Source organism: Macrobrachium nipponense, chromosome 46 (genome assembly GCF_015104395.2).
Source record: "Macrobrachium nipponense isolate FS-2020 chromosome 46, ASM1510439v2, whole genome shotgun sequence".
NCBI lineage: Eukaryota > Metazoa > Arthropoda > Malacostraca > Decapoda > Palaemonidae > Macrobrachium > Macrobrachium nipponense.
In genome coordinates this window covers 25,716,105-25,733,211 of record NC_061106.1, presented here as the reverse complement: position 1 = coordinate 25,733,211, position 17,107 = coordinate 25,716,105, and the positions used below count along the sequence as shown (strand labels likewise).

The 17,107-nt window shown below is 35.9% G+C and overlaps 1 protein-coding gene across 4 annotated transcripts in view; it reads right to left on the bottom strand.

The window, feature by feature from the left end:
• The window catches only part of LOC135214813 (G protein pathway suppressor 2-like), an 89,658-nt gene extending 80,866 nt beyond the window's left edge, over positions 1–8,792 (bottom strand). The window contains exons 1-3 of one of the 4 annotated variants that reach the window (XM_064249190.1): positions 8,775–8,792; positions 2,200–2,373; positions 1,598–1,829 (exon numbers count right to left, since the gene is read on the bottom strand). In XM_064249190.1, the coding sequence (XP_064105260.1) occupies positions 1,598–1,829; positions 2,200–2,359 (392 nt within the window). In that variant the 5' untranslated portion in view covers positions 2,360–2,373; positions 8,775–8,792. Of the gene's footprint in view, positions 1–1,597; positions 1,830–2,199; positions 2,374–7,497; positions 7,686–8,525; positions 8,690–8,774 lie in introns of those variants that run through there. The other 3 variants (XM_064249189.1, XM_064249191.1, XM_064249188.1) reach the window with 3 other exon arrangements.
• Between the last annotated feature and the right edge of the window lie 8,315 nt (positions 8,793–17,107).

Genomic DNA, 17,107 nt, shown 5'->3' with positions numbered 1-17,107 from the left:
CTAAGAAAATATTACAAGGCAATATTGTTCACATATCATCTTCAATCAAATATAAAAAATATAATAATGTAACAACTTTTCCTTCTTCTAAAGTGAAGAGGCAATGTAGGATATCAAAAAATTCATAATGAGACTTGGTGATCAGATTATGGTGATAACATTTTTTCTCAAGTGATGGCCGTCTTGATTATAAAATATATTTTCATCAGACACTGGCTTTCATCTCTTGACGCCTTCTGGAACTGCTTTTAAATGAGCAAAGAAAATTGGGGCAAGGCACAGAAGTTGGACAGCCAGGTAGGAATTGACCAGGAAACATAGGTGAGAAAAAGATAAAAAGAAATGCACCTGGAGCCAGCAATTTCTGACAACTATGAGTCATATTTTTGGACTAGTACAGTTCACCTTAGGATTTGTTCTTCACTAAGGGGTGATACCTGGAGAAAGGTAGAAGCAAAAAAAAAAAAAAAAAAAAACTCCTCACAAGTAAACACACGTCTTCCACATGAAGCTACTATACTCGGTTTTTTTCCATCTGTCCACCCGCCTGTGGTGTTTGCATATGGTAACACTGCATACCGGGCTTTAGATAGTTACATTCAGCTTACATTCAACAATAATAACAATATCCTTTTTTGAATACTAACGGTGTAATTCAAATACAGTAAATTATAAAACACTTTTCAGTTGCAAATGTACACCCAGATATCCTTTTATTTACCTAAAACTTACGCATAGCGTAACTATCTAAAGCCCGGGACGCAGTGTTACCATACACAAACACCACAGGCGGGTGGACAGATGGAAAAAAAACAGAGTATAGTATTGTACATTACGTATTGCTGTTCTATTTGACTAAGTCTATCTGTAGTTATTTATTATTACTGGATTAATAAAACACTAATTACTATGTGAAAAAAATTCCACATTATAAATATTCAGAGTAAAATATTACTATTAGTATTAATGAAAAACTCATCTACCTAGGACAACCTATTCCGAGATGGTTTGTTTAATTCATATTTCATTTTTGTTATGTTTTTAATAGTATGAGTCAACAACTTCTGTAGAGGTTAGGCATATCCCTTTCTTTCTTACTCATAAGCTGCCAGATCTACTTGCTATTATTCATGAACTTGACACAGTAACTCTGCACAAGGTATGACTCGATACACAGACATAAAAGGACAGCAGTACGATGTAGGTATACTTAAGGGATACAGTATCAAAATGAGAAAGAATGAGTACTTCAAATCTTTAGAAGAAAACTATTCAAATTTTCAACATCAAATTCTTGCTAGACTTGTTTTGTTTATACTATAGTTAAAAGTATTAGAGAAGAAGAAAAGATTTGACATGTTTATGGTTAGATTAAGGTCAAGAATATTGGTGGCATGGTTGTGGTAATCAGGTATATGTAGGTTTTTAAAAACAGAACTCAAGAAGTGGGAAAAATAATGAAATAAAATCTAAGCGAAAATATGGGAAAAATAATAATATTATAACCTCAGTGAAAATATTAAAATCTGTAAGGACAGTTGTAATTCCTATATCACCCCTGAGAGAGAGAGAGAGAGAGGGGAAAACATTGTTGTACCTTTCTTTAAGATAATTGTTCTGTTGTTGCTGGGCCCGTTTGCGTGTTGCGTCTTCATTGAGAACTACTTTCAACTCCTGAAAAAGTTGATGTTTCTGGTTCTTTAAATTTGTTAAATCTTGTTCCATCTGAGACAACTTCTCTCTAGTTTCTTCCAAGGTCATAGCATGTTGCTTCTTTCTGTTTTCCCGTTCTTTACGAAGTCTTTCTTCTTCAGCATCTGCTTCTTGTTCTAAATCAGTAACAAAACAATATTAATCCCACATTATTATGAGCAACACATCATGTTTTTCCCCATGACAAAAGACTTCCAAATGGTAAAAACATTTGTCCTTTCAACAATACTACCAAAGTCAATTGAAAAGAAATAGCAATAAGATTAAAGCAATACCGATGTCTTATAACTTTAGAGAGGAAGAATCTACATACAATAGTAGTGCCATTCCATGGAATATGAATCATCTTTCAATGCCATTACTAACTAAATTTACTATACATATTCTTGGCTATCTGCATCAATATACATTCTTTTTTCCAGTACTTTAGTGCACCATATACACAGTTGGTTACACTAGTAACCAAATAAAATTCAATGTACTGACCTTCTTTTTTCCTTTTACGTTCTCTAACTATGTGAGACTTTAAAGACTCCCACATTGCTCGGCTCATTTTTGGTCGTTCAAGCATCATCTGGGGGGTGAAGCGCCGATCACCCCCCTCACCTCCACGCCCTCGTTTCTCAGCTTCAGCAAACTTCACCATTGTTTAGGGGATCTCTGTAAAAGAACAAAGGTGCATACTTCAGTTCAGTATTACATATTAACTCAATCCTGAAATAGAAAATTCTCCACCAAAACATTATTTCTAAAAAAACAAAGATACAACTATATAACTCTAAAAATTCATATTACTAACTTTAAAGACAAGACAGGTACAATTATCCATGTGCTTTTCTTGAATCATTAATTACTTCACGAAACTGAAGGTCCATAAAGCTGATAATGTGTCGTTCTTCCCTCAATATCTTGGAACTGCACATGTCTCCTTGGAGATACTTTACCTTGATTCTGGTTGCAGGATAAGTGATCTACTGTACTTGTGAGAAGGGGGGTATCCATTTCACCTCATGAAACTGAAGCTTCATAGTGATGGTAATGCCTACCTGAATTTAGAAAATCTACAGGACTTTGTAGCTTTCTAGGAGATGCTTGTCTCAATCTCACTACATACGATGTACATAATTGTGGGATAGACTCTTCATTATATGTGGTTCATCTAGTGATGTCACCCTAAATTACCGACTACGTACAATTGAATCCAAATAGTACTACTACAAATCAACTTTGATATATGCTGAGGGAGGCAAATGAGAGTTAGCCTAGCTAAGACACCTGCTGTCCCACAAATATTGGCATGGATTTCATAATTTTTACTTTGGTCATTCTATTTACTCTTACTATGTATGTTCACTGACCCTCCTGCCCTATAAAAAATTTTCTACTGTGGTTTCTCTATACTATTGTACAAGTAACAAGGATTGGGTAACACACAAACCAAGTGGTTTTCCCAACAATGACAGTGAAAAACACTAAATAAGTCATAGTAGCTGGAAAGGTATAGCCTACACCAGGACAGGCTATGCTTTGTGTTCTAGCTTCAATATTAGGCTGATGTAGTAGTATCCCTAACCTAGCCTGGGCTAATGAATCTGACCTTAACTAGACTAGTCAAGCCTGAACTTCTCTATCCAAAGGTTATTCTTTATCCCCAAATGGCCAAAACTATGCCAATATGTGTTCTTTGGAATGTATTAATCACACCTGGCTAAACCTAATGAGAAGCTTAGAATAGTATGTATAAGGTAACTCTAATTTAAGTCTGCAAGTTTACCGCAAACTACATACATAAATAAACAGAGCATACTATCTGTCCAGTTGTTGGAGAAGGCAGCTATGCCTGATAGTGTGTATCCATCCAACCATGTGCAGTTCAAATATCATACTGTAGCTATCAACCAGCTCCATTTGATAGGAAAAAGCCCATGAAAGTAAGAAAAATACTTGCCTCAACATACAAAATTATCATGTATGATATTTAATGTTACACAATTGTAGATACCCCTGAATCCTGCTGCACATTCGATTGGTAAAGAAAATGCTGAAGTACAAACAAGGGTTGCGTTGGTGATATTTTTTAAACATATAGGCAATTATGCAAAAAAAAAAAAATCAACTACACTCTCAGTATTATTATAATAAAAGTCTATTGTAGTATCTTTACTATCTCTTTAGTCCTTTTACATTTACATCTTTTCAAAAGAAATTAAGGAAAAAAATCTGAAAATGTTATGTAACTTATGGCTGCATTCCCACTCCCCCACTGTCACACTCATAACACTCCACAATACATCCCACTTCGCCACCCAAGGCCATTCAGTAATTTTTGAACGGCCCCTTAGGCTGTGTCATAGGTCAAGCTATTTGACAAATTGTTTACACTATAAAATGGCCCAATGGGTGAAACTGAAGACTACTGCTGCATCCCTCTGGTTTGGTCACTAGGCTATCATTGTATGTATATGCAAAATGGGCGTTGTGTTGAGTACCAGCCCCTTAGAGATAAATGAAATAAATAAATAAAAGATGGAAATTATCATAAACACAACAAAAGTCACACATAAACAAAAACATACGAAAAAGGCTGTCAATATTATGGTCCTCAATTGGCAGGAACCATGCTGCAGTAGTAGTCTTCAGTTTCACCACCTAGCCAGATGGATAAAATCTTTAAGTTGCCAATATAAAATAATACCACGTAACCCAGGGGTGTTTACTGGTTATAATTTTGCTGTATAAGCTATGGAGGGGGGGGGGCAGTATTTTCTTACTCTAGGGAAGGAGGAGCCGGTATTGTCTTACTTAGCTATAAGTCATAATTTGATAAAGAGCTTTTCAAAAATATAGGTGACAATTTCATATCTTGTATTGGCAACTTATAAAATAACACTGCCAAATGGTTGGGCGAATAACCTAGGCTAAGTATATGCCTAACCAAATATTTTAAGTAAGTAAAACCTAAGCCTATGACTCGGTTAGGTTCTGTAGGCTGGCCTGCACAGGCCTGGAGGCCAGTGTAGAACAACAGGATAGGTTCTGCAGACGTATACAAACCTAACATTTCCTAGAATGCTGTGAACATTAGCTACGATGTGTCGTTTGCACTTTCATATTTCTTTTATCACTGTTGCCAATTGGTATGTTTACCCTCTAAACTGGGTACAAGACTTACAAAAAACTGTGAATAAGTGAAATTAGCGTATCTATTTGTAGTATATATACAAAAATATTAGAGAAATTTTATCATTATTGCATTACTATGACAACTTGAATTCATGGAGACAGTTTGTAAATGCACCAGCATATGTGTGAAGCTCCATTAAATTAACAAAGATGAAATTTTGCCATTCCTAGCAAACAAATATTAAAGGTTACACTTATTTCAGGCATACAATTAAAAATAAAAAGTCAAAATAGTAATATAGACTTAAATCAATGAAAAGTGCTAACAAAATACAAAATTTTTATCATAAACAATTCACTAATCCATCGTCTGCTCGACAATGTTTTTCGGCAGCCAGATGTACAACAAGGCTGAAAATTTGTTCCCGCCATAGCTTCGCAGTCAACAAACTCACTTATTTCAAGTAGAATTTGGAGTGAATTAAGAACAAAATGTGTATAATTACATTCAAATAAGCACCGTTGGGTTGGCAGTACGGATAAAACTACGATTATAAGGTAAAAATCCATTTCAGTTCAAAACATGACCTCAGGAATATGACTTCCCGTACTTTCACTAATACGTATAAGCAACAAAAATGTTGTTTTATTGTGCCGATTACAACTACAATCTTGAGTAATATCAATAAATGAGCGCTGGGAAGGCTGGAAAGGACGTGGTCCCGATTCTGGAGACAAAAGGGCCAGGATGCGAGGAGACGCCACATTGGATTTAAAAACTGCTTTGAAAGCATATTTTACATAGACCTCACGTGCTTATTTTAGTTCGTATGGTGCTTTCATATAGTAGGGTAAAACACCGCGTGGACTGGCCCAACTCACAGACTATCACAGCTGGCCACCCTCCAAAAAAGTACTGTTAACTCGTCCTGACACTGGAGATGGTCATCAGTCACGAGTTGTTGTTGGTGAGAGAAGGAGCTAAAGACCTCTACTCTCCTTTCGAGGTAAGTATTTTCTCCAAAGTTAGAAATTAAGGCCATATTTAAAGATTTAAACAGAGGGTAATGAAAAGGGTGGCCAACGCAGTGCAAACTTCACCAACATGCTTTAGAAATTTTTACTTACAACTCTAAATATTTAGAAGATTGATGCCATCTGTACCCATAGATGCTGGGGCACTTTCATCACAACAATCGTACACCTGACCTCTTACCACGGCATTTTTTGCGGCGTTGTGCGCTCTTCAATTGTTTACCAGTGTTGTCAATTGGTATGTGCTTACCCTCCAAACTGGGAATAAGACTTACACAAAACCAGGGAAATAAGTGAATTAGCATATCTACTAGTAGTATATATGCATATTACAGCAATTTTATCATTACTGCATTACTATGATAACTAGAATTCATGGAAACAGTTTGTAAATGGATCGGCGTATGTGTGACGCTCCACTAGATTGGCAACAATGAGTCATTTTTCCTCACGTCGTCTGCTCGTAAAAGTACATCAGAAATATTTGTAATTTTTTGGGGTTAATTTGGTTGCAAAAAAGGGATAATAGACATGAATTAAATGAATATTTTGAAGTAAAGTTAAACTAAATAATGAGTAAAGTAAACAATTAAGGGAATAAAGCTTTGCACCTCATATTCAGTGTTGTCGTCTGCTGCTCGTAACTGTGTTTGCGGAGTTAGTACTTAGGAACCAGGAACAGCAACGTGGTTCAAGTGCAATGTGGAGTGAATCAAGACCAAAATGTGTATAATTACAATCAAATAAGCACTGTGGAGTTTCAGTTGTGATGGCAGTAAGGATAAAACCACCGATTACAAGGTAAAAATGAATTCAGTTCAAACCATGACCCTAGGAATATAGGCAACAAAATGTTTCATTGTGCTGATTACAACTGCAATCTTGAGTGAGATTAATAAACGTTACATAGGCTATACCTAGGTGCGCTAACACTGCTCAAATGAGTGCTAGGAATGCTGGGAAAGATGGTGGATTGTCTGTGGTTACACCAGCCAGCCTGACGATAGCTGCCATATTGGATTTCAAAACTGCCTTGAAAACATATTTTACGAAGAGTCACATGCTTATTTTAGTTCGTATGGGGCTTTCATATATGTTGACGAAACTTCAATCTTATTAATGGTATGCTTAAAGTTGTAATTGTATTCTTGTTTCACCAATTAAATATCGAGTGAATAACACCTGGCCAGCCTGATGACGATGGATTGTCCGTGATTGTTTACCCTAGGTAGCCTATCTCATTATGTTGATGAAACTTCAATCTTTTGAATGTATGCTTAAAGATGTACATAATTGTATTGTTGTTTCACCAATTAAATATCGAGTGAAACAGGGTGGTCTTTTCGAGTGAAATGGTCTCAGTTCGATCGTTTACCCTAAAACTACACATCGGAGGCGATGGACTTTAGCCTAACATCCGTTCGGAGGTGGCCCCGTCGTTCTGTAAACTACCCCAGACCTTTTGTTTACCGTAAGCTATCCTGCATCGAGAAGTTTCATCAGGAGTTAGGCTAGTACTACCTCAATATGTATGGCCCAGGCATTTCGGGTTTACGGATTCGTGAAGTCTCCTCAGGAGCCTAGACTAGGGTAGTGGAGCAACAACGAAAATTGAATTATATTTACACAATATTTGTTGTCTGATTAACCAAGCTAAACAGCAGTTGCAACTGACGATGATGATGATGATGTGCTGAAGTTATTATTTAAGTCAGGAAAGTAGATAGTATCTTTGCTTTTCGCTTTGGCTGTTGTTAACACCAGAGCCAAGCAGAGACCAAAACCAAAACAAAGTCTCGTTCTCTGCAGTCGATTGAACCGGCGACTTCGCGTTGTTGGGAGCGTTTTACATGAAGTATTGTGTGAAGTTTTAGTATTGAATTCTAAAGAAAAGAAAAGAATACGCAAAATTAATACTTATTACAATTTGCCACCCTAGCTGTTCTGTAATTAATGTAAGCAGCTCTCATTCTTATTCAAAATATCTACTCTGTCCACCAAAGAAACTGAACATATTTTGCAGCTGTCATAAGTTATGGAACGTGGACCAAAACGTAAACAAACGTATTTTATACAATGATCATTAATTTTACAGTGACACTTATATTATGATGGAATACTTGACTTTACACTATACTGCTGTTGATTGGACAGTAAACTCTTAATGACAGGACGACAAAAACGACAATCCATAAAACCTAAAAAATGAAGGCCGTGGAAAAATAAAGAAAAAAATGGTACAAAAAGAGATATTTCATCTAAACTTAAATAACAATAGAATAAATATAGAATAATACCAATAGGGAATCTTTGCTACAGAATTCAAGCATTTTGTTAATGTTCCGGTTACCATTAATGGATTTTAATTTGTAGGCACTGTCTACCCTCTTAAAACTAAAAACAATGCACAGGGATTTAATTCTTATTTTCTGTCGAATTCTTACTTTCCGTTGTTGTTTCTTATGTTTCTTGGTGGTACTAATGCATGCGTTCTATGTTACATAAGACCTAACCTTGCTAAATATTACGTCGAAATCAAGATACTTCTTAAACAGGCTAACTGTCCAATTCAATTTTTATAGCAGTTCTGATTAAGAACGAAGAGAAAATATAGGTAGGCACATACATTTACTAGAAACTTTATTGTAACCTACCTTACTCTAGTTTCACAACCATACTTGATAGAGGATTGTTAACAGCGGGCGCGCCAATGTTTACTTTCTGTTTCTTACTGAGTAGTCAATTTACGTCATCGTTTTTACCAATGGTTAGGTACATGGGCTGACTCTCATTGGGAGCTTACAAGCTTTTTTGTTCTTTTTTTCTTGGGGGGTGGTTGGGGGAGGAGGATAGTGGGGGGACCATCTGTCGTTTTACTTTTCTGTCTGCCAGGTAATACTAACGAAGTCTCTTTGTACATCTTCTCTGATATTTTCTGAAGCCACGTAAAAGTCCTGTCCACACCAGCGGCCACTGCACGACCGGCAAACACTGCTCCTATCATAACCCATTCCACCATTCTGACAGTGACCGACCGAGTGTGACTATGGAGCCAGAACGATGCGATTGTCTGGTAACACTGCGTCAAAAGTGAGAGAAAATATAAACTACTGGAAGTGCCCGACAGGTGTGCCCGCTAGTGTGGATAGGCCCTGGATAGGCCATTAAACGCAAACTCAAGTGGGGAAAATTATGGAAAAGCGAAAGTGTACGAGATAGCTGCCGTCAAAAGAAAGAGAGTTCCTCCTGTTGCTGCTGAGAGCTGAAATAGAGAGATAAAATGTTATTAATTGGGCGATTCTGTAAATGCAATCAGAGATTTGTATGACCAATGACTTCGACAGTTAGAACTTATTAGAGCTTATTACTCTAATTTTATTTAGATAAAATTAAATTTTCAGTTAGTCTTTATTCTCGGAGGCAATGACTGTATGGAAGGATTCACCAAGGCTCTAGCAATGATGATCCTTTTAGCAGATAGAAAAACCGAAGCCTTGAAGTGTTTGAAAGTTATAAAAATAAGAATACCCAGTCTCATCCCTGAATCACATTGCATTGTCTTCTAGTTTTAATTTCCTTCAAATCAAAACTGACAAGAGCTGTGTTTCCTTGGTACAACGGACTCTGGAAGGAGAACCAATTTTGATCTGGACTCTGGAAGGAGAACCAATTTTGACCTGGACTCTGGAAGGGGAACTAGTTTTGATCTGGACTCTAATAAAGGGAACCGTTTTGATCTGGACTCTGGAAGGGGAACCATTTTGATGTGGACTCTGGAAGGAGAACGAGTTTTGATCTGGACTCTGGAAGGGGAACCAATTGGACTGTGGAAGGGGAACCAATTTCGATCTGGATTCTGGAAGGGGAACCAGTATTGATCTAAACTCTGGAAGGGGAACCAATTTTGATCTGAACTCTGGCAGGGGAACCAGTATTGATCTAAACTCTGGAAGGGGAACCAATTTTGATCTGGATTCTGGAAGGGGAACCAGTATTGATCTAAACTCCGGAAGGGGAACCAATTTTGATCTGGACTCTGGAAAGGGAATCAATTTTGATCTGGATTCTGGAAGGGGAACCAGTATTGATCTAAACTCTGGAAGGGGAACCAATTTTGATCTGAACTCTGGAAAGGGAACCAATTTTGATCTGGATTCTGGAAGGGGAACCAGTATTGATCTAAACTCTGGAAGGGGAACCAATTTTGATCTGGACTCTTGAAGGGGAACCAGTTTTGATCTGGATACTGGAAGGGGAACCAGTTTTGATCTGAACTCTGGCAGGGGAACCAATTTTGATCTGGATTCTGGAAGGGGAACCAGTTTTGATCTGGACTCTGAAAGGGGAACCAGTTTTAATCTGGACTCTGGAAGGGGAACCAATTTTGATCTGGACTCTGAAAGGGGAACCAGTTTTGATCTGGATTCTGGAAGGGGAACCAGTTTTGATCTGGACTCTGAAAGGGAATAACCAATTTTGATCTGGATTCTGGAAGTGGAACCAGTTTTGATCTGGACTCCAGAATGGGGAACCAAATTTTGGATCTGGATTCTTGGAAGGGGAACCAGTTTTTGATCTGGACTCTAGAAGTGGGGAACCAGTTTTTGATCTGGACCTCTGGAAAGGGGAACCAATTTTGATTCTGGGACTCCTGGAAGGGTGAACCAGTTTTGATCCTAAACTCTGGGAAGGGGAACCCAATTTTGAATCTGGGTTCTGGAAGGGGAATCAATTTTGATCTGGATTCTGGAAGGGGAACCAGTTTTGATCTAAACTCTGGAAGGGGAATCAATTTTGATCTGGATTCTGGAAGGGGAACCAGTTTTGATCTAAACTCTGGAAGGGGAATCAATTTTGATCTGGACTCTGGAAGGGGAACTAGTTGTGATCTGGACTCTTTAAGGGGAATCAATTTTGATCTTATAATGTTTATCTCGATCTAATTTCGAGAGACCTCTCGTTATCATTATTGTTTCTATCTGAACAAATCTGGTTTTCTAAATTTAATGCATTATTATCTTTAAAAAATTCACTTAGTCTTTGAATGTTACTTAGATTCTTTTTCATATCTTTAACAATTTTTGATACCACTGTTGTTCGCATCAGTGCATAAATAATTCTTCTAGAATATTAAAAAAAAAAAAAACAGGATTTCAATATCCTGACCAATTGGTCGAATTCTAATTCCCCTGTTCCGTGTTGTGGAAAATACCACATTTCTTTTTAATCGAACGCAAAGTGCAGCCGGAAACTAACTCCCTTCCATTTTAGCAGGGCTACTGTTTTTTTTTTTTGTCAAGCACTGTGTATGTATATATATATATATATATATATATATATATATTATAAGAAAGGATAGATCAGAGTGTTTTCAATGTGGTTTGATTATATGGAAAAAGATGGAGGTCTCTAGAAATATAAATGACTTGAAGTTACTATATTCATTCTCGCATGAAAGATTGGGACAAATCTCTGTTTATCCTGTAACTGGTGGTTTTTGTATGACTGATTCTCTGTGCTTACAGTTTCCAGTAACAATTTTTCTCCTGTAAAAACCCTGTACAATTCATAGTAAGTTTTTTTGTTGAAAGTAATTATGTTAAGGCTTATATCCTTCATGCCTTCCATGTTTCAATTCTCATTTTACTGCCACATGAGTATCTTAATAGACTCGCCAGTCGCGATGGGGAAGAAATTTTCTCTCCCATGTAAAAAGCTTTTCGATTGCAGGTTAGGGTGCTTACTGGAAGATACCTGACCACCACTGCACAATTTTGAATTTTATATGACCATATTCTGAGTAACAATAGAGCAGAACTCATATAAATACATTAGATGCAAGTACAGTTTAAGGGCTTGTGGATAACTGTAATCATTTCTATTCCTTAGTGAAATCGTTAGCTTTCTAAGTAGCGTAAACTTTTCAACGTAGATTCTCCGATGACCAACACATACCAGGGCGGACTTCTGCTGCTGCATGTTTCCATTTCGAATCGGGTATCTTAAAGAGACTGTCCAGTTTACTTAAGAACCACCGAAAGTGTCTCAAGTGTGGTTCGACAATTTAAGAGTATCTACCGTCCGCATATCTCATCCAAGACACGTCACTGGGTAGTTATTAATTATCATTGTTGTTGTTGTCGTTATTGTTGCTGAAAAGTTAGGTATATCTTAGTTTTACCAGACCACTGTGCTGATTAACAGCTCTCCTAGGGCTGGCCCGAAGGATTAGATGTTTTAAGTGGCTAGGAACCAATTGGCTACCTAACAACGGGACCTGCAGCTTATAGTGGGATGCGAACCATATTATATCGAGAAATGAATTTCTATCACCAGAAATAAATTTCTCCGAGAATCGAACTTCAGACCACCGGATTGGTAGCCGAGCGCGAAATCCACTCGTCCAACGAGGAACTATTGTTGCTGAAACAGGCACTCGAAACCACAAGAATGAATTTTGCCTTAGAGACCTTTGAGACAATTAAGGTTGTGAAAGACTAATGCCGTATAATATGCTATGGACGTGTCTGTGAATTGCTAATTAAAACTAACCAACACAAACATAAGAAGGAACATCTGTCTAAAATAGAACAAAAACTTGATAGCTATATCAGGCAAGGTTGATTTACAGTCTTCATCTAACTTAAGGAATTAAATCTTTGAGTTTTTCTTTCCTATTTTATCTACAGCAGAAGGTTAATTCACTTCTAATATAGGTTTGGAATGAAGAAAAAATGTGAACTTTTGATTTTGCAGATGTATTTTTTTTACTTATTTCAGTGATGACAGGAGAATATATATATATATATATATATATATATATATATATATATATATATATATATATATATAACAATAATCAACAAAGATTCATTGGTAAACTCTTCCTATCAAAGTACAACCAGTGCCCATTCCAAGCACACATGGAATTCTGAACATCTGGCTCTCAATGCGCACTTGACGTAGTTACTTAAAAACAGAATTCTGGGAACACGACGACAAGCAAGAAATTCTCTTAAACTTTGAGTTGATAATTTGTATTAAGGAAAAGGAGAATTCGTCACTAATCCGCGTTTTGACATGAAGCATTTGTATTAATACTAAATTCGTTCAGATATATTATCAATAGAATTTAATTAAACAACTTTGCTACACAATGAAATTCACAGCTGCGAAAGAAACCTGACCGTTCCGAAGCGTCCTGGAAAGCGAATCGTTGTTTTTCCAAAACGATTTTACTCTCATAAATCCAGTAGAGGATTTCCAGGCAGAGACAACAGTTGTTTCCGTGGGCCCATTAGAAAAATCGCCGCCTCTGCTATTTTTTTTTCTTTTATTAAAGTTGTTTATTTCGCTCCCCTCGTTCACTCTTTGATGACAAATTCACCTTTCCACTGTGAAAAGCATTAATATTCTTTTCCACGTAAAGGTCACAAAATTCCTGATTATTCGAGTCTGTCTTTTTAATGTCTTTTGTCCTTTTCATTTTCTGATCTTTTTTCTTCGTTTTTTTTATTTAACTTGGCCATTTTTGTAACTAGTAATGGCTCCTTTGATCGGATTCTTTAATTACTTTTCCTGAAAGCTGATGAAAGCAGGACAGCTTTCTTTTTGTAAATTCTTTGCGTCAACGATGAAGGTACGTGCACAGGACTGACTGATTCGTTTATTAATTTATGTCAGCTGGCGTTGCTATAAAAACATCTTAATGCTCATGACCAAATACCATCTAAATTATACTTCCAAATGCTATCTACATTGTATTCCTGTCAATTGTATTATAAGATTTATCTGGGTCACGGAGGTTAAATCCTACTTTCCCATATTATTCTCAAACTTCTCAGTCGATTTCTTTACGAGAAACAACGCAGATTCGCTCATATCCAGAACCATCCTGTTCCCCAGTTCTTCCGTCTGTCATTTGCATTTAGCAAGCAATCATAATGCTTCCTCTTAATGCAGAAAGATTGTATTCTTTTTAAATGCGCTCTCTCCATTGACATCACCTACCCCCCAACCCCCATCAAAACACCTGTCTTAAAAAAATCTTTAATTGCTTCGCCCGTTATTCATAACTCTTTACTGTCATTTGACCTAATCACATTTTATTTCTCTTCTCCCTTCACACTCTTCTCACTTCTATTGATTAAATTTACTTGCCTTCATAGCACTTATGAGCAGAATCTGAAAAACCCCTTTTTACAACCGTTATTACTTATTGGTTTTAATTTTAATGCAATCAAATGATAATAAGACAAAAAACATCCACTGTTCTAATTTCTCAATATTTGACTATCTCTTCATTCTACCTTGTTCTAATGTAATGTAATAGCTATTTTTCTCGACAATTTATTTTTTCCCATTATGCATATTAGCATTCTTCCCTTTGAAATGATTTCTTTCAGAAACCCTAATTTAATACTTTTGCATTCATATCACTCAGCACGATAACTCCTTTCCTCGTATTGGAAACCAGCTAAGAAATGCTCCAGTCAGCTAGAAGTATCTTTGTTTATCGCTTACTCGGGGAGTGAGCCTGCAAAATACTTAGTTGTTGTTGTTGTTGTTGTTCTTGTTTGAGGGTAGGAAAGGTCTATGCAAGAACCTAAAAAGGTCTGAAAAAGGTGTTTTGCCTTGAGTTAAAGATACAGGAATTTTAGCATAGGTTAATTGTGATTTATTCATTAAAATGAAAACGTTAAAGATGAATAATGTGCATGTTAAACAGTACAGAAAAATTATTTCTAATAAAATATAGCGTATTTATTTTAATTTTCGTTGGTGAAACAAGACTCTATTTGACCATAGATTTTAGCACGTTTTAATTTACGTTGAAAGTTGGGAATATAATGTTTATAACTTATGCGTGAGGTGAAAATCTTGCATGCATCCAGAGTAAGCTGGAGTAGGATCACTTCTTTTATTTAGCGCTGATTATCTTCCCTTATATGCATTCAATTCTATTCTTTCATGCTTTTCTTTACTCATTTTTCTTGTGCACGTGACAGTAATATAAAATTAAGGGAAATACAAAATTCTCTTTAATGGTGCTTCTGCATTGTTTTCTTAAATATATTATTATGTTAAACAACAGTGCAGGAGAATAAACATGCAAAAGGATACTTTCTACCTATAATAATAATAATAATCGTGAAGAACAATCTGTCATAAAGATCCACAATTAATTATATAGTAAAGTATATTATTAAGTAAAATAAACAGACTTTCAAACACCTGATGTGGAACACTTTCTTCATGACACAATATAATAACAATAATAATAATATATATTTTTTTATCACAGTCCACCAATTCGACTGGGTGGTATTTATAGTGTGGGGTTCCGGGTTGTATCTTGCCTCCTCAGGAGTCCATCACTTTTCTTGCTATGTGCGCCGTTTCTAAGCGAAGATCACACTCTTCTGCATGAGTCCTGGAGCTACATCAGCCTCTAGTTTTTCCAGATTCCTTTTCAGGGATCTTGGGATCATGCCTAGTGTTCCTATGATTATGGGCACAATTTCTGCTGGCATATCCCATATCCTTCTTATTTCTATTTTTCAGGTCTGATACTTATCCATTTTTTCCCTTCTTTCTTTCTCCAACTCTGGTGTCCCATGGTGATACTTTCTTCTTGATTTTGTCAATCAACGTCACGTCTGGTCTATTTTGCACGTATCACCCTGATCGTTTCTGTACCATAGTCCCAGAGGATTTTTGCCTGATCGTTTTCTATCACTCCTTCAGGTTGGTGCTCGTATACACTTCAAAAGAATATATATATATATATATATATATATATATATATATATATATATATATATATATATATATATATATAATATATGAATGTGTAGTGTGTGTAATTATATATATATATATATATATATAATAATATATATAATATATATATATATATATATATATTAACACACACTACGCATTCATATGTATGTATGTATATATATACATATATATATATATATATATATATATATATCATATATATATATATATATATATATATATATATATATATATATATATATATATATATTCTTTTGAAGTGTATACGAGCACCAACCTGAAGGAGTGATAGAAAACGATCAGGCAAAGATCCTCTGGGACTATGGTATCAGAACAGATAGGGTGATACGTGCAAATAGACCAGACGTGACGTTGATTGACAAAATCAAGAAGAAAGTATCACCATGGGACACAAGAGTTGAGAGAAAGAAAGGGAAAAAATGGATAAGTATCAAGACCTGAAAATAGAAATGAGAAGGATATGGGATATGCCAGCGGAAATTGTGCCCTACCATACATATGAATGTGTAGTGTGTGTAAAATATATATATATATATCGATATATATATATATTATCGATAATATACTATGTATATATTATATATAATATATATATATATACGATATATATATGTATATATATATATATATATATATATATATATATATATATATGATATATATATATATTATATCACACACACTACACATTCATATATATATACATTACATCTTTATCACAATATGATTTATATGGGGGTGAAGGTCACCTAAATCTATTTGGGTTTGACCCTGTGTAATGACAGTTGGGTCAAGGTCACCTAAATCTATCTGAAATGACAATTCATTTCCACGCCATTGCTGTGTCACTAACATGATCCACTGTAGTGTTAAATAATATATATATATATATATATATATATATATATATATATATATATATATATATATGTGTGTGTGTGTGTGTGTGTGTGTGTGTGTGTGTGTGTGAGTGTGTGTGTGTGTGCACGCGCAAATGCTCTCATCAAAGAAAAAAACAGAACCAACAGAGCGAAATATGGCATCAATAAATAGAAATATGAAATAGAAATATGTAAAAAAAGAAGAGAGATTGGTGTAAGTAGATAGGTAGAAGAAAACGTTATAGAGAAGGAAAATTAGTCATGACTTCAGCTGAGGTGTTGGGGATGACGATTCCCGAGGATTCTTCACGGAACTTCAGCAGCGGAGCCTCCGGCGGCACCCGGACACTGCCTTCAGAACTCCCTGACGAAGAAGTAGAAGAAGAAGAAGAATAGAAAAGAAGGAAGAAGAAGACGGAGAAGACCAAGAAGAAGATTAAATCTCTGGAGACGAGCCAAGAACGATGAGGACTCGGTAGGAATCTTGTGAGTTCTGGAGTCTTCCTCGGAATGGATCCTGCTTCTTC